Here is a 24,087-nt window from a genome sequence, read left to right as displayed (position 1 = left end):
TTATATCCTTAACATGAAATCTTTGTTATACGACAAAGAAAACCACAAGAAAGTACGAGCAACAAATGGCATCAAATCAAGGTCAATAATGAAGAACGAGGACGTGGAAGTTGATAATTTCATTCTGGGTGGTATCATTGTAAGCATAGATTATTGCTGTAACCAATCCACGGGCCAATCGAAAAGCCCCAGAACCACCTGCTATTGGCATCTCCTTGTACTTCTGGAAGAAGGGATAATCACCTAGAACGCTAAGGGTGCTACCATTGAACTTGCCATCGTTGAATACCAAGTTCATGATGACAATTTGTGAAGCATCATCCTCTTTCGATGCCGAACTGGATATGCCCTGGGCGTGACCGATGATCTGGGAACTGGGCTCAGGTCCCAGTGTCATCGGGTCATCGAAGACGTAGGTTGCCCCGAACATCGTGGGAGATTTGCTAGTAGCATTGGCTTGAGCAACTAGCACAGATGCGGGGCTCTCTGCAGTTACCCTGTCATGAACATAGAAGTGAAGCTCTGTCAACTTCTCCTTTGCATGTCGAAGCTCTTTGAACCATTTTTTGACGGCTTCAGGACTTTGATCAATGCTGCCATGAGCCAATATTGGCAGGGCCGTCATCGCCACGACCCACCACAGTATTGCAATGAGTTGTGTTGTCTTGATCTTCATGTTGATCTTGTCCATAGTAGGGGAGAATTAGAGCAGTGCTTTGAAAGGCTAATAGTGTTGGGATGAAGCTTTTTTTTTTTTTTTTTTTATTTAATTTCTTCAGTGCACAGGCAAAATGCTATTGTTATCCATCTTGAAAGTTGAAGATGAGCCTAGCCACAGCCACTACAATATTTGTCTTCCTTTGTCTATTAGATTAAGAAATTTAATTAAGGCATGAAAATGATCAGTGCTTAATGTTCTATGAGTAGACTTGCATGTGCCAAGCATATGCAGAAAACAAAAAATGTAACATTACGGTCACCAACCTCAGTTTATTATATGACATGAGCCTTCTTTGAAAGACAAAATCACATAAACAAGACTCGCTAACAGCTCACAAACAAAGAGAAGCCGTGAAAATGACAAACTAAAAATTATTTAGGCCGGCAAAGCAGATTTTTGTTTGCCAAAGACACGTTCTGCTAAGGCACATGTAACAGCAAGTGCTGAGAAAGATTGCAACTATTCTAGAGTAACAGCAGTGACTATGAGTATAGCATTGCAACTATTCTAGAGGATGTACAGGATCTTAGAACAGGCTTTGATAGGTGCTCTTTTGTGTTTATTTCTAGAACAGCAAATGAAATCAGTCATGCACTAGCTCATTTTGTAGTTAAATTGGTGCATAGCATTGAATGGGAAAATGACTTCCCAATATGGCTGATTGAGTTAGGGATGAAAGAAATGAGGGTAGTATCCCCTTTTTGTAACTAATACTTGTATTATCAAGTGTTAATATTAATGAAATCTGTTGTCGTTTGTTGGAAAAAAAAAAAGTGCTGAGATAGATTTATTTTCCCTATATGAATTGGCTGTATTTCTTGAAGATGGAATCGTGGAAATGATAATATCTAATATTAAATTTCAAGACGGAGTAGAACAATTGTAAATAGGGTAAATTACTTATTACCCTCTATGGTTTTACATAATGCTATATGACCCTCCTAAGGTTTTAAAATATCCACATAACCCCTTATAGTTTTATATAAAGTGGAAAATGGACGAAATGCACAATCACTTGTGGCATTTATACCAAATGTGCTTTAAAAGCACATGTGATAAAATTTTATTATCCATGTAATCTTCTTATGATTTGTATAAATATCCACTTTACCACATATGATTTTTGCATTTATCCACATAATTTTTCTATGCTTTTATACATAGTGGTTAAGCCATCAATTGATTTAGCATTTAATTAATTAGGGCACTATTGATATTTCAACTAACGACATTAGATAGGTTGTTTTTTGTCAAATTTTCACTTTATATAAAACCATAGGGGGATGAAATGGACATTTTGAAACGTTAGGAGGGTCATGTGGTAATAGATGAAACCACATGGGAGTTATATGTAATTTACCATTGTAAACATTACAGTGATTTTCAAGTCGGCATATGTATGCACATTGAGCTGCATTTACCTAAACAAAATGTCAAAGAAATTGTAATCTGGAGTCAACGAAATTTGTGTATTTACACCCAGACTTCTTAGGTTAGGAAAAGAAAAATTAGCAAAGCCAAATTGACATTTGATCAATAGATTTATACTGATGAGACTGATGAAATGCGCCGACCAGCCAGCTAGCTCTGGAGATTAAGCAAGCCACAAGAACTTGACCTACACAAAAGTGAAAACCAAGCAAAAACAATTTCTTAGTAATAGCTTATATTCCATTTCCACCTGTTATCATTCCTAAGCAAGCAGTAGTCGGCAAGGAAGCAAGTCTTTGAACCTTTAACTTATGCATTACTTTGCAAATCATTTTGTTTGTGTATATTCTTTAAGCTAACCAAATAAGTTCTTTGGACTACAATTTATTATACTGATTTTTGAGAGGCTACTGTAAAAATATAGAATCTTTGAAGAGCCAGAGATAGAAAGACCACCAAAAAAAAAAAGAAAAAAAAAGAGTGAGAGAGCCAGAGATTGGAGGGGAAAAAATTTCAAGACGTTGAGTCAGTGAGTTGGTTTGACCTTTTCTTTGATTGGTTCCTTGAGTACTATAAATGAACTGATAAACTTTCCGGTAATCCAGGGCTGACCTCTTGCATTTGGATGGCTTCTTGAGCACTACTGCTATCTTGATGGACCACCAGTTTTTTTTAGTATACCATGATCGTGTTGTTCACAATGTCATGGTGGTCAATAGAAACGCGTGATATTTATATTTAAGAGAAACGAAAGTTAAGAGAAGAAGAAATAGATATACACAGAGAAAGCATGGCTTCTGCTAGATCTTACAAAACAGTTCAAATTATATTCATCTTGATTATAATTACTGCTGCTTCTATTTCATCAGTCTTGTCTAAGCCAAATGATGTATTGGATTCCAGTGACAACCACGCAATCAAACTATCCGTCTGAGTCAAAGGCTGCAGAAGTTAAAGAGAATTAGAAGTTATCTGAGGAGGATTAACAAACTAGCAATCAAGACAATTGAGGCAATTCTACTTCATACCTTCCAGAACTGTTTCTAGCTAAAGTTGGCGTCTTTTTAGTGGTTTTCAGGTTTACTGATTTCAATTTGCCTTACTACTTTGACACAGAGTCCAGATGGTGATCTAATAGATTGTGTCCCATCTCATCTCCAACCAGCTTTTGATCATCCTCTGCTCAAAGGACAGAAGTCACTGGTAATTGAGCTCAAAATCAGGTCATTTCCTCCATGTTTCTGCAGAAACTACAGTTTAAGGAAACTATTTTGTCAAAAGTACAATTACACATGCTTAGTCATGGGCTGAGATAATCAAAACATATTCAGAATTAACCTGGTACACCACATTGACAGAAATTTGATGTCTTGAAAAGTTTTGTTTGGACTGGTTCTGGGTATAGACAGAGCTTTTAACTATAACTCTGCTGATATTTTGACAGAAACCAACCCACCATGGTTCGAGGAAGAGCATTCAACTGTGGACTGATTCTGGTGAATCGTGCCCTGATGCTACTGTACCCATCAGAAGAACTACAATGAAAGATGTCCTGAGGGCTGGTTCACTGCACAAATTTGGCAGAAAAACTTTCAGTAAACAGAGTGCTAAGATAAGCAGTGATGATCAACTGGTAAGTCTATGAAATGTAGTAAAATGGCACTCAAACAATCTAGGTACAGTTAGTTTTTAAGAAACTAGCTAGGTCAGTTTCACAGATTTATCAAGGCAATGATTTCTAAATCAATGCATAAGCAACTCGAAGCTTGAGGAAACTTCCCACAATCCCATATTTTCTTCCTATGATTACATCGAGATGTCTCTCTCTCCTAAATTAGATCATGCCATTTTCTTGTTCTTTCCTAAGAATAATTACGTTTGTGGAACACTGCCACACAAATGAGAAGTTTGTGAAGAGAATAAAAGTGAAATTCTTACCAAAAGAGAAAGTGATATTTAAGAAACTAATTGGACAATTTGAACAACTCAACTTGTGAATCAAATTGCAGTTAACATATTCTGGCTCTGTCTAAGCTTTGAAGTTCCCTTTCGTAGCATCAAAAGTTCACAGATTCAGATTCAGTATACATGATCTTTTCTTTATTTTCAATGTAGAAAACTGTTGCCACTGTTACTGAAGATTGTTTCTATGGAACGCGAGTCAAGATACATGTCTGGAAAGGTAATGAGACGGACCAATACGACTTCAGACTGTCACAAGTCTGGATAGCCTCTGGTAATACTACTAGTAATGATCTTAATACTGTTGAAGCCGGCTGGCAGGTAAGTAAACTAGACACAAGAATCATGTTTTCTAAGTCTTCTGGGTGCAAGAAGACATCTAAGGATCAGCCATTTTTAAATTCTCCAGGTTAATCGGAAATTATTTGGAGACAACTCCCCCAGATTATTCACGTACTGGACGGTAAACCATCAAATACACATCCTTAAGTTACGTCTGTATGTGCTAGACATAAAAGCTCTAGACTACTGATCACTTTCAATCTACAGGCTGATTCATATGGAACCACAGGATGCTATAGCCTCCTGTGTTCAGGCTTTGTACAAACTAATAACAGAATTTCTTTAGGGGCAGCAATCCCTCCAAGATTTACTCAGAATGGCAGAGAACTTGATATCGACATACCGATGATGATTGCAAAGGTAAGTTCAGTGCTATCTTATGCAACCTTCAAGTTCAGATTCTTACAGACTTTGATTGAAACATCCTGAGTTTTTGTCTTGCAAAATCAAACTAAATTCACATATTTGCATTTCAACAAATGAAACTAAGAAAAGTACAACCCTATTGTTTGCCTGCTCAAATTAGGAAGAGTATTGTCATCTTTTGTCTAACAAACAAATGGTTAACCATGACATTACAACTGTATATCATCCTCATTCTGATACCTTTCTAACTTACCAACTATTCTTGATATAGTTAATTGACTGTCAGATTATCCTCTCTGTCAGGGCATCGGGATTTTATTTATTTTTTTATTTATCCTTTGTTGGCGACAACTAAGGTTCTGTTACTAGTTCATAACAACTGGCTTTAAATGATGCTTGTAGCTTTTGTCCCAACTCCATCAAAACCACACAACTTCTATCAAGTAATGGATCACAAACAAGTAAAGGCAAGTGGGGAGGGCAGTTTGCAAGTGCCGTTTAATGCCAATTTCATGTATCCACAAAAGAAGAATATCTATAAGGAACAATGATTCAAAACATCTCTGGTATTTTGTTAAATGAATTTTTCATCCTTCAGTTTTAAAATAGCAACTTTAGGTCTACTCCAAAATCAAATGGATAAATTTTGGTCCCAATCTAGTCTTTGACCATTTTTTTACCTTGAATTCATCACGTGAACAACACATGATTTTTTTAGGGGTAAAAGAATTAGATTCCATTTGTAGTTAAATAGAATGACTCGATCCATATTCATTTTTGTCCCAAAAAGGTAGGATCTAACCCAAACCATATTCATTTTTTTAAAAAAAAAGTGGGATTGAATCAAAATATAAATTCATTTTTGTCACTAAAAATATAGGATTTGACCTTTTTGTACATAAAAAAATGACTGCATTTGAGTTACGTGATGATTTCAGGCTAAAAAAGTGATAGAAAACTTAGGTTACGACCAAATTTTGCTAACTTAAATTTGTAAGGAACATAAAATTAATATTTTAAAACTGAAGGGCGAAAAAATTCATTTGACCAAATGTGAAAAGCATTTTGAACCATTTTTCTTATTTATAACTATATAAGTGTGTCTTTCAAAAATGGTGGATCCCCTTGGCGAGACCCGCAATTTATGTATAAAAGTGCCAATTAATAAACTCATATATAAACCACCAAATACTAAGGCTTCCCTATAGACCCAATTGGGTCTCCTCCTAGATTAGGTTAGAATAGGAGTAAAGTAGATAAATGACGAATGAAAAAAAAAACTCACATATAAGTAGCTTGAAACTAATCATGTCTCAACTCATTTTGTTCAAATGTAAAATATCTTCTTCTTTTTCTTTTTTTTTTTTGCATATTTGACATATATAACCTAGTCCCTGATAATATATTAACCGGCTTGTTGATAGTGTAGGAAACATGTTTGGATTAGCATTATTTTGTAAAATTTACTTGCATTACAAACACATCTTTTATCACTTTTTTTTTAATCTCATATATATCATCAGAGATGAAATTAGGGGACAGCGAAAGGGCTCTCACCTCCCCAAGTTTCATAAAATTTAAATTTCCTTCCTTATGAAATTAAAAAATTTCCAAAATCACTCTTTATAATGATTTTAGGTTGCACGATTAAGTGTTGGTATATTAAAACTCACCCGCTCAAGATATATTTCCTAGTTCCATCTATGTATATGACATCATAATAGTGCTACACTAATCATTCTAAATAATATTTCAGATAATCTCCAATTAAAATATACTATCTTAATTATACAACTGAAGTTCCATTTTTGTAGGATGCTGAGCATGGACATTGGTGGCTCGAAATCGGGCCAGGGTTCGTTGTTGGATATTGGCCATCATTTCTGTTCAGTCGTCTACATAGCCATGCAAACATGGTTCAGTTTGGGGGAATAATGGTTAAAGCCAGATCAATGGGACTGAATGCACCAGCTCAAATTACAACCGGTGATATTTCAGATGGAGGGATTGGCAAAGCATCGAACAGTCAAGACTTGAAAGTTACTGAAGGCGTTGATAAATTAGTGCCTTTGTGTAGTGTAGAAATCTTTGCAAGACAGCTTTTCAACGCGTCTCACATGGTCAAATAGTAGCTTCACATGACTGTGATTAGCTTGTCTAATATTTGGTATGTTTTGCATCATTTAGCTGACTACTTATTGTGGATTCACAGACATCTATCTATCCTTTCAGCCCCTTCCCAATTAAATTTCCTTTTGATCCTTGTTTCTCTTCCGTGACGTAGACTCTCTGTGCATTTGTGACTTACACAAATACTAATTTTTTGTTACTTATTTTTATTCTTGGATTAGGAGAGGGGATAAAAAGAAATGAATCCAAAATCTCTAATTTATGAGATCTCAATTTTAGCTACTAGACCAATGGCTTATTGACTACACAAATACTAATAATTCATCTGTTTGCACTAAAAAAAGGGCTTGGGCTGTGTATACATTTCATTGGCCGTGTAGTACTAGTGGCTTTTGTATACATTTCATTGATAGTGAAGTATTAGTGGCTATGGTGTTTCATGGTTGGTGGTTGTAGCTTTGGATGTTGGGAGTAAGGGTGACAATTCCTGACACGACCCGAAAACACGACACGAACCTAACACGAAATTAATGGGTTTGGGTTGAGGTTTCGAGAGTTCGGGTCAGAATCGGGTCGAACCCGATGAACCCGAAAAGAAAACAGGTCAATTTCGGGTCAATCCGTGGTGACCTGATATGACCCGATGTGACCCGTTTACGAATTAAAACTAATTTAATAAACATAAAAATTATTTTATCTAACTAAACTAAATCATTCTTTTTTTCCAAAGGCATTAATTACTTAATCCTAAATGAATTTATTTAACTTGTGTGAAGTTAAAATTATTATATTTGGATAAATAATATATTATGTTATTTTTTACTTTTATGTTGTTTTAATTTATTTTATAATTGGTTTGGGATAAAACACTTTTATGGTGTTTAATTTATTTTAGATTTGGTTTGAAATTATTTATTTAAATTTTTATTACTTGATGATGTAATTAATTTTGTGAAAATTTGATTTTATTAGAAATTACAGTGATAAATTAATAAATTAAAATTAAGTTTCGGGTCATTTCAGATCGACCGACCAACAAACCCGCCAACCCGAAATTTTCGGGTTCGTATCAGGTACCTTGACCCGTTTCGGGTTGACGGGCCGGGTTCGGGTCAGCAGGTTCTTTGTTATACTAAAACCTCAACCCGACCCGCCAACCCGAACCTGACCCGATTGCCACCCCTAGTTGGGGGTGCCATGGTGGTTAAGTCTTTATGTTTTTTTTGGGACAATTATTTTTTATTAAAGTTTTTAACACCTTACAGTGGCAACCATCTATCAGTATTTGAAAAACCCATACTGTTGCACTAGTGGTCAAGGGCACACTCAATGTGTGTGTAATTTAAAAATAAATTATTTTTTATGTAAATTTATTTTACATAAAATTTTTATTATTAAACATAACTTTAATCTTTTATGTTTTTTTTTTTACTTTAAGACTATAATGATGTTCATAAGTCAATGGGTAGTTATATTGGGAAGATATGATTTTGTAGTTGCAATGAAAATAGATTGCAGTTAGAGTAAAAAATTTTTAAAAGTCATAAATGAAAATTTGAAAAGTCATAAAAAATGTTTACGCCAAACCTAGCCTTCCACTTTATATATAGTGTGTATATAGTATAGATGTTCATATAATCGCTGTAAACTTTAACATTCTTATAAACTTTAGGGAGATGCTACAGGCCTGCATAATGCTATAGTCCCTTCGTCTTACACCATTTTGGTATCATACTCATCATAGCCTACTAAAACCGTGAAATCAATTTTTTTTTTTAAATAGATGCCATCCCTTAATTTATTTATAACCAAAAAGAGTACAGCGAATTAGAGGGGGGCTAAACCTGACCTCTGTTAAAGTAAAAAGGGACAACTAAGGATCAACAATAATACGCACAGATGAAAAAATTTGCGAATCTAAACACATAACAGATGAATCGAACGAAATCATCCACATGAGGATGCCCCACATTTGTGGGATTGTGAGTGAGCATAGGAATTTGGTTTAACATCTTGACGTGTTTGCATTGTTTTACTTGAGAGCTGCTTCCTCGCTTTCTTTGAAATAAATTGGGTAAATTGCTCGTGAACTAGGTTCTGGTCTTGATCTCTGTTTTTATCGCGTTGTGAATCATCTTCTTTTTCTTTATTTTTGTCATCCTTGCATATTGTTCTTGAATGACGAAAAGGCTTTTGATACCGTAAAATCAAATGTTAACAGACAAATTGTGAAGTATATGATTTCCTACCATAATATATTCCGGAACTTTAACTCAAAGTAAAGGCAATTGTTAGACAAATTTCAACTTCAAATATTACTTCTAACAAACTAAAATTAGAAGAAAACAAAGGCAGATAATCGAAGACATGAGATCCTTTTTTTTTTTTTTTCTTTTGCTTTTGAGAACATCAATTTTCTTTTCCTTTTTCTAGTTTTAAGGTCTTCCCACCTAGCATTAGAATTTGATTCTTAAAATTTCTTGTTTGTGACAAGGAAGAAGCTTTCTCAGTATCCTTCACATAGACGACATAAGCAGCCATCAGTCCATGAGAGAAGAAAGCTATCTTTCTTTGATCCACCTTCTTAGGGAAGAGAACAAAAATGGACCGCACGATGCGCGGGGGAGTGAACTCTTCTATGGTGTTGCATTTGCTCTTGGTGATCTATCTTTTCATCGTACTTTAGTGTTTTGAGAGGAACGAATAGGGTATTGTAGCATGTCTAAGTAAAATTCAGTTTCAGCGAATTCTGACAAAAAAATGTTCTTACTATCACATTAATGTCGTCCCCTCGTCCTATTCTTCTCATTCAACCCCTCTTCTTGTCCCGGTGTTGACAATAAAAATCTAAGAAAACTTGATATATCAGAAGTAACCAAAGCCCTTTTGCATTGTCAACTTTGCTCTTGTGTGTGTGTGTCTGTGTGTCTATATATATATAGACACACAGACACACACACGACCGTTTCCAAAGTTGAAAAAAGAGGAGAAGCAAGTGGCTGTGATTTCAGATAAATATAAAATCCCACATTAATGAGAGATGCCCATGGGAAGGCACGTCCATTTAGATGCAATGAGGGTAGAGGGAAAGCATGCTCATTTAGACTAGAAGGGAGTTTTGGCATATCTTTGAGTTTTTTTTTTTTTTTTTTTAAATGTAAGGTGCAAAGTTTGAACCATCGACTTATACCTTAACAAGGATTTTAGATCTATTTTGGTGGCCAACTTACCTAAGACAAGTTTATTTTTCCTTTTTTGTGTGATTTGTAGAAGTTTTTCAGCACCTATTCGACATCCTGTCCCTTAGAAGTTTTATTATTTGCCATCAAGTCGTGGATTCTACCTTTTGCAAGATTCTTTGCAGCTGCAGATTTGCCTTTTTCACGCAAGAATTGGAGTTTTTTTTTTTTAATGAAAGTAGAACTTGTGATCGAGAAAGCCGCAAGCAAAAAGTCTAAGGAGAGATCAAAAGCCACCTTATCGATGTTGTAATTAGAAATTTGGATAAAAGATTCCAGGCGCCTTACTACCATTGCGCATCTGAAAGAAAAACGAAATAAGAAATATTCAGGAAAATAAACTTTTACAAGGATGAAACAAGCAACGAAGGTAGAAAAAGAAAGAAAAACAACCAATACTAAATTTTTTTTTTTTTTTAAAAAAAAACAGAAGAAAAAAGTAAGAAGTGCCAAAGGAAAATTTAATGGAGAAAGAGAAGGAAAAGCTTTCTTTATTAGCTGCAAATCAATATTATCAAGAAAGAGACCAAACAAGTAGTACAGTAGAAGTGGAAAACCAAAAAAAAAAAAAAAAAAAACACTTCAATACTTCTTGTATCATCCAAGGATTATGCCCTTAACATGAAGTCTTTATTATACGGACAAAGGGAACTAAGAAAACTATATAGCTAGGATACAAACAGCAGAGGAGAACACCACAAGCAAAATACGAGGAACAAATGGCATCAATTCAAATCAGGGTCAATAATGCAGAACGAGGGCGTGAAACTCGATAATTTCATTCAGGCCATTGGTAGCAATGGCTCTTGCCGTAACTATTCCACGGGCCAATCGAAAAGCCCCAGAACCACCTAGTATTGGCATCTCCTTGTACTTCTGCGACAGGGGATAACTACCTAGAACGCTGAGGGTGCTACCTTTGAACTGGCCATCGTTGAATGCCAAGTTCAGGATCACAATTAGTGAAGCGTCCTTTTTCGAAACCGAACTGTACACGCCGTGAGCTCGACCGATGACCTTGGAACTGGGCTCAGGCCCTACTGTCATCGGATCATCGAAGACGTAGGTTGCCCCGAACATCGTGGGTGATTTGCTGGTAGTGTTGGCTTGAGCAACTAGAATAGCCGAGGGGTTCTTGGCAGTTACCGTGTCATGAACATAGAAGTGAAGCTCTGTCAACTTCTCCTTTGCATGTCCAAGCTCTTTGAACCATTTTTTAACGGCTTCAGGACTTTGATCAATGCTGCCATGAGCCAATATTGGCATGGCCATCATCGCCACGACCCACCATAGTATTGCAATGAGTTGTATTGTCTTCATCTTCGTGCTTATCTCGTCCATTTCCGTGCCTCTTCTACCCCTTTTTATAGTAGGAACTAGGAACTAGGAAGGATCGTAGAAATGTAGCCAATTCAATGTAAGCATGTACTACTACCTTGACTAAAACATTCAATTTTAATTTACGGAATTGATTACGAGACAACACTTAAAATGTAGTCATGATTGGAATGACTATATATTTCTATTCTTCCAAGTTCTTACCCTCTTTGGTTGAGTTGACTTTCCCGTAATAGGGGTGAATAAGATAGCCAAGATCTTCTAACACAACTTTTGCTATTACACTATTTATCCAATTGACATGTGTCTCCTGAAATAATTGATAGAAATTCAAAATTTAAATATTTGTCTTGATTGATGACGGGACACTTGTCACTTTAAGAAATTTTGTAAGGTAATGCAACATAGAAATGTGAAACAGAAAACCTCAAGCCAAATACAAGCAGTGCTTTAAAAGACTAATATAACTGTGTTAGAGTGGGGTTGTATTTTTTGGGGCAAGGCAAAAACCCTAGAGGAATTTTTTTTTTTATGAATAAAATTTTTGTAAGGTTTTAGATAGACATATAAAAAAAAAAAAGTATCAGAAATTTCTCTATCAAAGACCCTAATCATCCTCCTAAAGAAATGGTCAAAATTAGAAAGATTAATGATAATTAGAAATGGTCAATATTGGGGACCTGAATTGGAGATATAAAATTCCGTAACACCTACACTAAATTCGCCTCCCATCACCTCTCCTCTTCTTTACGCAAAATCATTGATTAAAAAACATCCACCATTAATTCTCTTTCATCCAATAACTTAATTAAACTTCCCTTCACATCTTCTATTGACCAACAGGAACTCTATATTCATTACCATGTGACTCGAAATTAATTGGTTAAATGATTGCTTAACAAATCAATTTCCCCTCACCAAGAATTATCAGTGAGAGACCGCAATTGGCTTCATTTTATTTTTTTTTTTTTTTTTGGCCCTCTTCAACGCCAAAGGGTGTGAATTTGGGTTTCTTGCCTTTTGGGCGTTGCCCTAATAGTTGAGGCGTTTTGGGATGCTCACTCACGGATAAGTAACTAACGCCTTCTGCTATTTTTTTTTTTTAAAAAAAAAAAGCCTTCTTTCATTGCCTCGGGCATTTAAAAATAACTTGGTGTGAGTTAAAAGTCTATAGGGTGCGTGGGGTGGGGGGGAGGGGGGAAAGGGAGAAGGGGGAAAGAGGAAACTTCCAAAATATAGGAAGAATATTAAGGTTTGTAATCAAAGTTGTCTGACCTCATGTGTTTAAGGTTTAATACTCGTATTAATTATATGTAATATACTTGTATAATACTCGTATTAATGTTTCTATTATAGTTATAATACATGTTTGCACGTATAATACAAAAAACTTTCATATTTCATATATTTTAAAAACGCAATAAAATTACTCGTACTTTTCAATTAAGTGTACAAAACATGTAATAAGCATCCTGATGTATTATTGTGACATAATTCGTTTAATGTTTCAAACTAACATAAAAAAAGAAAAAGATTTAATTTCTGCAGTTACTACCTTAGGCATACGAGATGATCTCACCAAGAGATACCTAATAGAAGATGCTCCAATAAATTTCTAAAATCTAAATTTAGTAAAGCAATGTGCTAGCTTAGGGATATGATCATATGCTTTTGTGAAGAGGTGCATGCCTAAATAAAAATCCTCCAGTTAATTCGGGTCACAACTTTTGCCGACCCGCTTGTGGCACTTGGGAAAGATCTTTCAAAGAGTGGCATTTGGAGAATTGTGGTTTTCATGAGCGGTCATTCATCTTAGGACTTTGGCTTTTCACAACTAGTTTAAAGGCCATATGTCATGCATTAGGACTCGTTGTTGTAACTCATTGTGCAAAATAATAATGATGATGATGATGTGTTACAAGTACTATATAAACTAAGTAACATAGGTAAGACATGAAATTGAGTGTTTAATGTTCTACTAAATAGCCAAGATATGGGGAATACTAAAGGGAGAAATACAGGTTGAGTCCCCAATACATAGTTTATGTGTTAAATTAATCTTTAATGTATTCATAAAAATAAATGTGGTCCACAATGTGTTTCCCGTTATGACCATATTTAGGATAATTGATAGGAATCCAACAATGGCTTATGCTCAAATCAAATCGCCATTGGTCAACATCTTTGATTTTGCACTTTGAATTCCTAACTTTTAGAGTTTGAATCATTGTAGTCTGTAAAATTTCAAATTCTGATGTTGACGGTTTTAGAATGAATTAAGATACAATTACGGAACAAAAATTGTGTTAAATGTGTAATATTAGTTTTTATAGTAAGAAGACGAAGAAAATATACTAATTTGCCATAAACTTCTTCTCTTTTACATAGTTGGTATACAATTTGGCAATTTGCTAAAAATTAACAACTAGTTGGACTAAATTTGTTTTGTCTCGAAGTATGATGGATTAGTTTGACACATAAGACAAACATTAGGGACCAAAATTTCATTTCTCCCAAACTAAATATGAAGAACAAATCTGTCACAACCTCATTATTGATTAGTATAACAGGAACCTTCCTAGCAAAGACTATCAGGTAATAACTCGCCATCAGCTCAAACAAAGGAAACCTATGAAAGTATCAAATTCAATCTCACTTAGGTCATCGAGAAAGATTTTTTCTCTGCACACAACAGCAAGTACTGACATAGATGCATTGCCAAGTGTATGATTTGTTATATTTCTCCTAGAATGAACCATGGAGACGAAAATCACTTACATTCAATTATATGAGGAATCAAACAACTCTAAACATAGCACTGAATTTCAAGTCACCAAGAAAATTTCAAATAATTTAGAATTTGGAGTGAAACAAATTTGTACATTTAGCCTTTGAGCTCTTAGACTAGAAAAAATAAATATAGAAAATGAAAATAAGAAATTTTGGAAGATGGAATTGGCGATGCAAATCAAGATTTGACCAATAAATTGATACGGATGAAACTGATAAAATATGCAACCAATCTTCTGTTCCACCCTCCATGCGACTCTCTGTCCCATTTTTTAGTATATTACTATTTCTTCTTTATAAATATTATGTTTTAGTTCTTTTTTGTTTTCCTAAAATCCAATAACTATTAATTGAGTAATATACAAAATTTAACAAACTTAAAAAATCAAAATGCATACAAAATGAGATTTTTTAATGAATTTTCTGTTGTGTTTTTAATTTTCTATTATATATTACTTTTTTGAGGCTATTGTATTTAATTTTTTACTCAACTAATAGTTATTGGATCTTAAAGAAACAAAAAAGAACTAAAACATGATATTGATGAAGGAGAAATAGTAATATAATAAAAAGTGGAATAAAAAGTGGCATAGAAAATGAGACAAAAGATCCGTTGTGGATAAAATACGCCTACCAACCTGCCAACTGTGGAGATGAATCAGCCACAAGAATGTGACAGCCAAAAGTGAAAACCAAACTAAAATAATTATGCCTTGTATTCCGTTTCATCCTGTTATCATTCCTAAGCAAGAAGCAAGCAGCAACCAAATAAGTTGTTGAGCCTTTAACTTAAGAATAAATTTGCAAGTCTTTTTGAGTTCTTACTTTATTTGAGATAGGCTACTCTTTCAATACAACTTACTACTGGTTAAACCTACCACAACGGAGTAAAAACGGAGAGCTATGGAGTTGGTTTGACTTTTTCTTTCAATGGTTCATGTGTAATACAAGTTTCTTCACGGAGAAACTTACAAGATATCCTACAATCTCTTTTGAGTGTCTTTAGGTTACAATTTGCTATTGGATAATAAAATAAATTATTTTGACTTTAAGATTGTAACAATATATTTAAAATATCCGCTGTTATCATTATTAAGGGGTATAAACTGAGGAGATGATTCTTTAAAAGTACCATAGGATTTTTTTTAACTTTATACTAATCCAAGGTGCACTTTACAATGACTTCCAAGTTAAATATTGGTGATGTGAAAATGAAGAGAAAATTTAGAATGGAATCAATTCAAAATCATTTTCACATCGAAAGGGAAAATGGGAGTACTTAATGTGAAGAACTTGAATTGAAAGTGTGAGCTCTTTCTTATTTTGGCAAGTGGTCGATGTCAATTAATATATTGTTTACAAAAAAAAAAAACGAAATTAATAGATTGTAATGCTGGAAAGGAATACGGAATGCAAGTCATACGTTTGTTCATCTTCTTGATCAAGTATGAGAAGAAGGTTCTTACTTGAACATGTGGACATTAATATATCCTTTGGGTACTCTTTATTCTTGAATAGTTAGACTTTTTTCTTTTTTCTTTTTTTTTGAGGTTGCTTCGTCGCATGAAAAAATTATACACAATCGACCTCCAAAGGCAGCGTAAGACCTACTTCTGATTTTATGCTTTTTTTTTTTTTTGGTTCAAAAAGCCTTGTTTTTTCGAGCAGAGGAGAGTACGACAATATAACATTTTGAAATTCAAAACTAAAATCCGGTCTCTACAAATAAGAAGACAAAACCGCCAAGGACAAGATAACTAACAGACGGCCACCTTTCTTCCCATTCTTCGTCTTCAACCTCTCTTCTTATTTAGGAGTTTTTTTTTTTGTTGGAACGGTAGAATTTCTATATATAACCTAATTTAGGGGAGAGGGAGAGGGGGACTCGATGTTAGTAGAAACTCCATCGAAGATGGGCAATTAAGACCGTCACATATTGTGATAATTTTTTTAGTGGGAGGTAAAGATCGAACATTTGAACTTGGTGGTGACTGACGGGCCAAAGGCCCAATGGCACTTATTTAGGAGTCTAAGAAGCGCAAAAAGGAATATGAACGGAGAAGGAAAAGGAAAAGCTCTCCCTATGAGCTGAAAATATCAAGAAAGATGACAAACAAATAGAAGTGAAACAAAGAGAAAAAATTTCAAGTTATCGTCTTAATTCGCTATTAAATTATTCAAGAACTACATGCTTAACATGAAATGAAGGCCATGAAAATCCGTACGATCGATATGACAAAGGAAACAAGGAAATAAAATAGGAGGAACAAATGGCATCGAATCAAGGTCAATAATGCAGAACGAGGACGTGGTGCTCAGCAATAGCATTTTTTGTGGTAACATTGACAGCATAGGATTTTTCTGTAGCTATTCCACGGGCCAATCTGAAAGCCCCAGTACCACCTAGTATTGGCATCTCCCTGTACTCGTTGAATATGGGATTACTACCCAGAAGGCTAAGGGTGCTGCCATTAAACTTGCCATAGTTGAATATCAAATTCAGAATCATAATCTGTGAATATCCCTCTTGGGAAACCGAGCTGTATATACCTTGGGCGTGACCGATGATCTTGGAAGAGGGCTCAGGTCCCACTGTCAATGGGTCATCGAGAACTACGGTTTCCCCGAACAGCGTTGGTGATTTGCTAGTAATGTTGGCTTGAGCAACTTGTACAGTTGTGGGGTTCTTGGCAGTTACCGTGTCGTGCAAATAGAAGTGAAGCTTTGTCAACTTCTCCTTTCCATGACGAAGCTCCTTGAACCATTTTTCCACCGCTTTGGGGCTTTGATCAACGCTTCCATAAGCCGATGGCATGGCAATGGATATGGCCACCCACCAAAGCAATGCAACATTGATCAGCTTCATCTTCTTCATTTTCATGCTTAACTTGTCCAGTTTCCATGCCTCCTCAATCCTTTTTATAGGAGGACCTGGGAAGGATAGATCCTGCAGCATATGTTGAGAAATTTAAAAAAGTGTAAGCCGGCAGTAGTCTTGTCGCTCGTGATGTCTGGGGCGGATAAAATGAGGAAACTTTTAAAGAAGTTTATTTAAAAAAAAAGAATTTGTTTTTTTAAAATGTTTTATTTTAGTTTTAAAAGAAGTAAAGAGAATACTAAGGTCTGTACCCAAGGTTTTCTCCCCATAATTCGAATTTCGTAAAGTCCAAAGAAGTACAAACCAATTTCTATTGTAGGAAGCTCGTAGGACTAATTCCACTACTTTGCATCTCTAACTTGCACAACTTTCTTATTTTGCACCTTAAACTTTAATTATGGACTCTTTGTATCATGAGTTTTTAATTTTGGACACTTTATATCTTATGCTTTTGAGTTATACCGAAATTAACAAGATTAATGGTGGTACAAATTATTGATAATATATTGTTTTGTTTTAGTTGCAATCCCTTGGCTCATTCTGACCACTTTTAGCACATTGTCATTAATTTATATAGTTCGAGTCACTAATATTATTAGCAAGATTAACGAGAAAAAAAAGATGATGCGAATTCATAACAATGTATCGTTTTGTTCTAGTTATAGTACCTTGGATCCGTTTGACCATTTTCAGCAAGTTATCATTGATTTGTAATGTTTTCTATGCCATTAATTTTGCTAACATTGACATTGATTCAATTTAAATGCGATGAATTTGAGAATATTGAGATGCAAAGTGTCCAAAAAATTAGAATAGGAGTAACAGCTTCAATCATTTGAAGGTACATACTACTATCAAAATTGCTTAGTTCTAGCCTACCAAGGGTCTCAAAATAACTAGAGTCGCCTGATCTCCCAAAGAGGCACATTATTTTACAACTAGTCCTCCTAGGAGACCGCTCCACTCTTACGGAGATTAATTTTCAACATCTCATTCTAAATTTGTACCATAGAGACCTTATTTTCTTTAGAATCTTTTTTTTTTTTAAATTCACTACTGATGTTAAGTATGGACAGCTTAGTTGCTCTTGGGGACTGCATGCTTGTCTTTTTAAGTTCTTTGTGTTTTACAATTGGAATTCCGGCTGCAAAGGTAAGCATGGCCAATCCAGGCGTTGATTTGATTCATTCAACTATAGAACATTCGGATCCTAGTTGTTAATTTTTAACAAAATTGTTATTTAGATTAGTACATGATTAGATCCCAGGTAGCTAAAATGCAAATGTATGCTTTCAGATGATAACTTGTATGTACACAAAAGTTCAAAATAATTATATTCTAAAAGCCGGCGAGTGCAATAAAGTCACCTTATCTTGTAACTATGTGTTTTGGTTGAGGACTCTTTCACTATATGGACTATGTACTACTAATCTTGAGGGAAACTCCCCTTGTCTACACATGTGCCTTTGGTTATGCAGATTTTGATAAGTGTATACATTGCCTATTGTTTCGTATATATTTTGGATGGATTGTAGTTGAATTCGGCTTAAAATAATTATGAGAATGGCCATTTTGATTATTAGGTATAACTAGTTGATGTAGTAAGCAAAGTGCAAAAATTTGTGCGAAGCTGGACAGACTTACTTATTAAACTCATTTTGGCAGATATACAAGGTATCCCCGTGGGCGGATTGTTATCAGCGGCAACTTCAAGAAGTAGGAAATTATCCGGCGCCGGGTACGTTCAATTGCACCAGATTCTGAGAAAATATCAAACACTAGATAGAGGGAATCAAGCTGGATACCGCGCCGTATACTCATCAGAAAATTTACAGTAGTAAGGGTGTTGAGAGGTAGGGATGTAATCGAACCGAGCTGCTCGCGAGCAGCTCGGTCAAAAGCTTGACTCGAATTCGGTCAAACCAAGTTCGAGTCGAGTTCAAGCAGCTCGATAAGGCTGTCGAGTCGAGTTCGAGCATCCAGAAGCGATGCTCGAAGGCTTGATGAGCCTTATCGAGCATTTTAATTTTAATTATTTAATATTTTTAATTTTAATTATTTAATATATTTTTATTATAAAATTACCCTTATATCCAAAAGAATTGTCGAATATACGAAATGTTTCAAGTTATATAAAAATTTTAAAAGGGCAATAATGTCTTTTTGCTTAAAAAATATCAAGAAAATAAAATTTAATAACATCGAGTTCGAGCTCGAGTGAACTCGATAAGGCTCGAATGGACTCGAGCCCATGCGAGTCGAGCTCGAGTACTGCGAGCAAGCTTCGAGCTCGAGCTCGAGCATCCTAGCGGTATGTCGAGTCGAGCTCGAGTATGGCGATACTCGAACTCGACTCGACTCGATTACAACCCTATTGAGAGGTATTTAGCATCGTTTAATGAAAGATGAGACGGATATTGAATCGGATACTGGAGCGAACTTTTTCAAGTTGTGGAACTTGCAGCCATTATTTCAAACCTTTTTCTATGACAGTTAGGACATTTTAACAGCTGCATTTTGGATCCAAAACATCAACTTTGTTACCTTTTTGCAACTTTATGTCATCTCAACATCAAATTATGTCAAGAAAGCATGAATCAAGGCTTTTTGGAGAAAGCTTCTTAAAGAAAAGTCTTGAAGTTTTTTTGGGACTTTAAAAAAAAAAAAAAAGATACATGGGAGGATGTAGTTTTTAGTCTAGAATACACTCTCTCTAGAAAAGAGGATTCTTGAAAAAACCTTTGTTGAACTCTTGATGTAATCTTAATATCTCGAAGGCGAGGGAGAATTTGGAGTTTGGAGATCTTTGTTTCTTCACTAGAATAAGCATTTTCTTCTCCCTTTATCTTTATTTCATTGGATTTATGTTGAGATTCGTCAAAAGTTCAAACTTTATTTGTTTATTCCTCATATCTAATTAATATATTTGTTCTAGGGATGGATGATGTCTCGTGCTTCTTGATTTTGGTTTGAATGAGTCGACCAATGTTACTTTTTGTACTTGCTAGATTATCTAAGTTTGGTTGAACCTGGGAACAGTTGGGCCTTAGGGCATTCTTGAACTTAATGGCGTCATGCTTGTTTTTTTTTTTTTTTTTTGTCCTAATAACATTGATGGGAAATAAGGTTTGAACCCTTGACCTTCCACCCCATAATTAATGTGGTGGCCAATTCTTCTAGAGGGAGTTGGTTGCATCATGCTTGTTATTTCATCATGAAAGTAGGGAAATGCATGTGTCGGTGACATTTGATCCTTCACGAAATTGGATTTCAGATACTCTCTGTGAATGAGCCCTTAGCAAAACAAGTAGTATAGCATTTGTCACTCAATTGAGCTGGAGTCGAGAACATTTGTTTGATTCTAAACCCCAGAACTTGTGTGTTAGTTGAACTCATCTATTCACTTATATTTGTCATACTTTTGTATCTGGATTAGCTTTTGCTCCTTATAATTGGTGACTGTCTCGATAATAAAGTAGTTTAGTGTTTTAGTAATTGTAAGTGCTCTCCGTGGGATCAACCCTAGCTTTTTTGTGCTACGAAACCGACCTATATACTTGCAGCCAATGAGAAAATTTAGTGAGTAAAACAAGAGCACTTCTGTAGACCTCATCAGATTCCTCGCACTAGTCATAAAGCAATTAAAACATGACAAATCCCAAAAGACAAAATTTCTGGAATCCTCTAGATAACTTGAAACAGCCCGATTCCAATGATTGAAATGTTCTTTAAATATGGTCCAATTGGAATCGAAATTCTTGTGAATTTCTTAATGCTAAAAGCTGGAGCTCCAAATGGACAGTCGCTAGGTTTAGAAATGGAGATGAGAGACAAGTTCGTTTTGAGAAATTCTGTATTGTCGCTTGAGATCTTTCTATTTTCATCTAATTGGAATCCATACACCCTGTTTTAACTAGACCAAAATCTTGCTTTTGGCACTTCTCTCGAGACTGCAGTTGTCAATCCTTCACAACCTTTGGCAGCCCGCTTACGCCACTTGGCAAAGATCTTTCAAACAGTGGCATTTGGAAAATTGTGCTCCCTATGAATTAGGTGATTTTAAGGAATTATGTTGTATATTACATTGCAACATATATGAAAAATTTTTATTGTAATTATTTATTGGGTCCAGACGAAAGTGAAAACCAAACTAAAATAATTAGCATGCCTTGTATTCCATTTCCGCTTGTTATCATTCCTAAGCTAGAAGCAATCAGCAACCAAATAAGTCTTTGTGCCTTTAACTGAAGAACAAATTTGCAAGTCCTTTTGAGTTCGTACTTTCTCTAAGATAAGCTACCCTTTCAATACAACTTATTGCTGGTAAAACTTTGCAGAGTCAGAGACAAATTTACGCCGGAGATAGGAGTTAAAAAAAGATCAAAACAAAAGAGTTCAAAATGGTGAACGACGGAGTTGATTTGACTTTTTCTTTCAGAGGTTCAAGTGTGAAACTAGTTTCCCGATGGACAAACTTACAGGAGATTTTATAATCTCTTTTCGATATCATACATTTAGGTTTCAATTTGTTGTTGGATAGTAAAATAAGTTATGTTGACACTCAGATTGTAACAATTTAATTATTTAAAATATTGACTGCTATCATTATTAAAGGGTATAAATTGAGGAAATGATTCTTTAAAAGTACCATAGGTTTTTTCCAAACTTTATATAATAATTATAGGTTGACTTTACAATGACTTCTAAGTTAAATATTGGTGTTATGAAAATGAAAAGATAATTTACAGTGGAATCAATTCAAAGTAGTTTTCACATCAAAAGCCAATTAATGTGAAGAACTTGAATTGAAAGTGTGAGCTCTTTCTTATATTTGGCAAGTGGTGGATGTCAGATAATGTATCCTTATCCTTATATTATATAAGAATGAGTTGTGGTCAAAGGAAGTTTGAATTTCAACTGCATGGATAGGAATTTTTTGGGAATATGGAATATTGTGTAGTTTTTTTTAAAGCTGTTAGTACAACTGCGGCAGCATATGTTTATATATATTTATCAAAATACTCTCATTTTGGTACATTTAAAGTTTTGATTATGGAGACATCTGGGTATTCCTGGAATATGAAATTATTTTGCAACTGTTTTTGCATTGAGTACAATTCATATAAACTTATGTGTTGGTATAATTATTGAAATTGTGTTATAGACACATACAATTGAAATGTGGTTTTCGTCGTGCAATTAACACAAAGACATATTAACACGTTATGCAATTAACATGTTGCTATAACTAGCCATTGGAGGACATTCTTTTGTCTGAAACAACTTATATCTATATCTGCTCTTAGCCAATTTTCAACTGACATCTGTTGGAGCCTTTTGGAAATGGTAAAATTGTAAAAGTATTGATAAAGTAAAGTGTATAAGTGTGTGTTGCAACTAGAATGTATTATTATTAGTTTTGTCATATTTTATGACTATTTTTTTTAGAATGTACTATTATTTGTCCAATGAAAAATTCTCTCTGACCACAGGTACTAAACACCCATGCGATGCACGAGTACTCCCCCTAGTTTTCAATAAAACAAATGAAATTAATAGATTGTAATGCTGGAAAGGAATACGGAATGCAAGTAATACTTTGTTCGTCTTGATCAAGTATGAGAAGAAGGTTCTTTCTTGAACCTGTGGACATTAATATGTCCTTTGGGTGCTCTTTATTCTTTGAGTTCTTTTTTATCGCACAAAAAATTTATACTCAATCCAACTCCAAAAGCAGCGTAAGACCTACTTCTGATTTTATCTTTTTTTTAGTTCAAAAAGTCTTGTTTTCTCCAGCAGGGGAGAGTACCACAATATAACAGTTTCGAAATTCAAAACTAAAATCTGGTCTCTAAGATGAGTTGAAACTAGGCCTTGGCCATGTACAGATAAGAAGATAAAAAAATCCTAATGTTAAGATAACTTACGAATGGCCACCTCTCTTCCCGTTCTTCTTCAACCTTTCTTCTTATTTAGGTGTCTAAGAAGTGCAAAAAGGAATATGAATGGAGAAGTAAAAGGAAAAGCTCTCCGTATGAGCTGATAATCAGTATTATCAAGAAAGATACCAAACAAATAGAAGTGAAACAAAGAAAAAAAATTGAAGTCATCGTCTTAATGCGTTATTAAATTATTCAAGACTTACATCCTTAACATGAAATGAAGGCCGTGAAAATCCTTATTGTGATCGATATGACAAAGGAAACAAAAGAATAAAATAGGAGGAACAAATGGCATCGAATCAAAGTCAATAGTGTAGAACGAGGACGTGGTATTCAACAACAGCATTTCGTGTGGTAGTATTGCTGGCATAGGTTTTTGCTGTAGCTATTCCGCGGGCTAATCTCAAAGCCCCAGTACCACCCAGTATCGGCATCTCCCTGTACTCGTGGAATATGGAATTACTACCCAGAAGGCTAAGGGTGCTGCCATTAAACTTGCCATCGTTGAATACCAAATTCAGAATCATAATCAGCGAACGTTCCTCTTTGGAAACCGAACTATATATACCTTGGGCGTGGCCGATGATCTTGGAAGAGGGCTCAGGTCCCAGTGTCAGTGGATCATCGACGACCAGGGTTTCCCCGAACCGCGTTGGTGATTTGCTAGTAATGTTGGCTTGAGCAACTCGTATTGCCGTGGGGTTCTTGTCAGTTACAGTGTCGTGAAAATAGAAGTGAAGCTTTGTCAACTTCTCCTTTGCTTGCGGAAGCCTCTTGAACCATTTTTCCACCGCTTTGGGGCTTTGATCAATGCTGCCATGAGCCATGGGCACGGCAAATATTACAACCACCCACCAAAGCATTGCAATATTGAGTCCTGTCATCTTCATCTTCTGTGCTTAACTTGTCCATTTCCACAGCTTTCCTCTATCCTTATATCTATAGGAA

At 35.1% G+C, this 24,087-nt stretch overlaps 5 protein-coding genes across 5 annotated transcripts; 1 reads left to right on the top strand and 4 right to left on the bottom strand.

Moving 5' to 3' along the window:
* On the bottom strand, window positions 1–682 carry LOC113738991 (pterocarpan synthase 1-like). The gene has a single exon (XM_027266248.2). The coding sequence runs from the start codon at window positions 674–676 to the stop codon at window positions 83–85; it is 594 nt and encodes a 197-aa protein (XP_027122049.2). The 5' UTR covers window positions 677–682; the 3' UTR covers window positions 1–82.
* Window positions 683–2,942: 2,260 nt separating this feature from the next.
* On the top strand, window positions 2,943–7,047 carry LOC113738990 (protein neprosin-like). The gene is made up of 8 exons (XM_027266247.2): window positions 2,943–3,041; window positions 3,101–3,163; window positions 3,269–3,355; window positions 3,597–3,785; window positions 4,268–4,435; window positions 4,524–4,577; window positions 4,664–4,816; window positions 6,637–7,047. The coding sequence occupies exons 1-8, from the start codon at window positions 2,943–2,945 to the stop codon at window positions 6,949–6,951; spliced, it is 1,128 nt and encodes a 375-aa protein (XP_027122048.1). The 3' UTR covers window positions 6,952–7,047.
* A 3,752-nt stretch (window positions 7,048–10,799) lies between these two features.
* LOC113738989 (dirigent protein 2-like) lies at window positions 10,800–11,547 on the bottom strand. Its single transcript, XM_027266246.2, has one exon. It carries the CDS (start codon window positions 11,530–11,532, stop codon window positions 10,933–10,935), a length of 600 nt encoding a protein of 199 aa, XP_027122047.1. The 5' UTR covers window positions 11,533–11,547; the 3' UTR covers window positions 10,800–10,932.
* A 4,898-nt stretch (window positions 11,548–16,445) lies between these two features.
* Window positions 16,446–17,197, bottom strand: LOC113738988 (pterocarpan synthase 1-like). Its single transcript, XM_027266245.2, has one exon. The coding sequence runs from the start codon at window positions 17,192–17,194 to the stop codon at window positions 16,607–16,609; it is 588 nt and encodes a 195-aa protein (XP_027122046.2). The 5' UTR covers window positions 17,195–17,197; the 3' UTR covers window positions 16,446–16,606.
* Window positions 17,198–23,294: 6,097 nt separating this feature from the next.
* Window positions 23,295–24,087, bottom strand: LOC113738987 (pterocarpan synthase 1-like). The gene has a single exon (XM_027266244.2). The coding sequence runs from the start codon at window positions 24,027–24,029 to the stop codon at window positions 23,445–23,447; it is 585 nt and encodes a 194-aa protein (XP_027122045.1). The 5' UTR covers window positions 24,030–24,087; the 3' UTR covers window positions 23,295–23,444.

The sequence above is a fragment of the Coffea arabica genome, chromosome 4c (assembly GCF_036785885.1).
Source record: "Coffea arabica cultivar ET-39 chromosome 4c, Coffea Arabica ET-39 HiFi, whole genome shotgun sequence".
Classification (NCBI taxonomy): Eukaryota; Viridiplantae; Streptophyta; class Magnoliopsida; order Gentianales; family Rubiaceae; genus Coffea; species Coffea arabica.
This window is presented reverse-complemented; position numbering and strand designations above follow the sequence as displayed.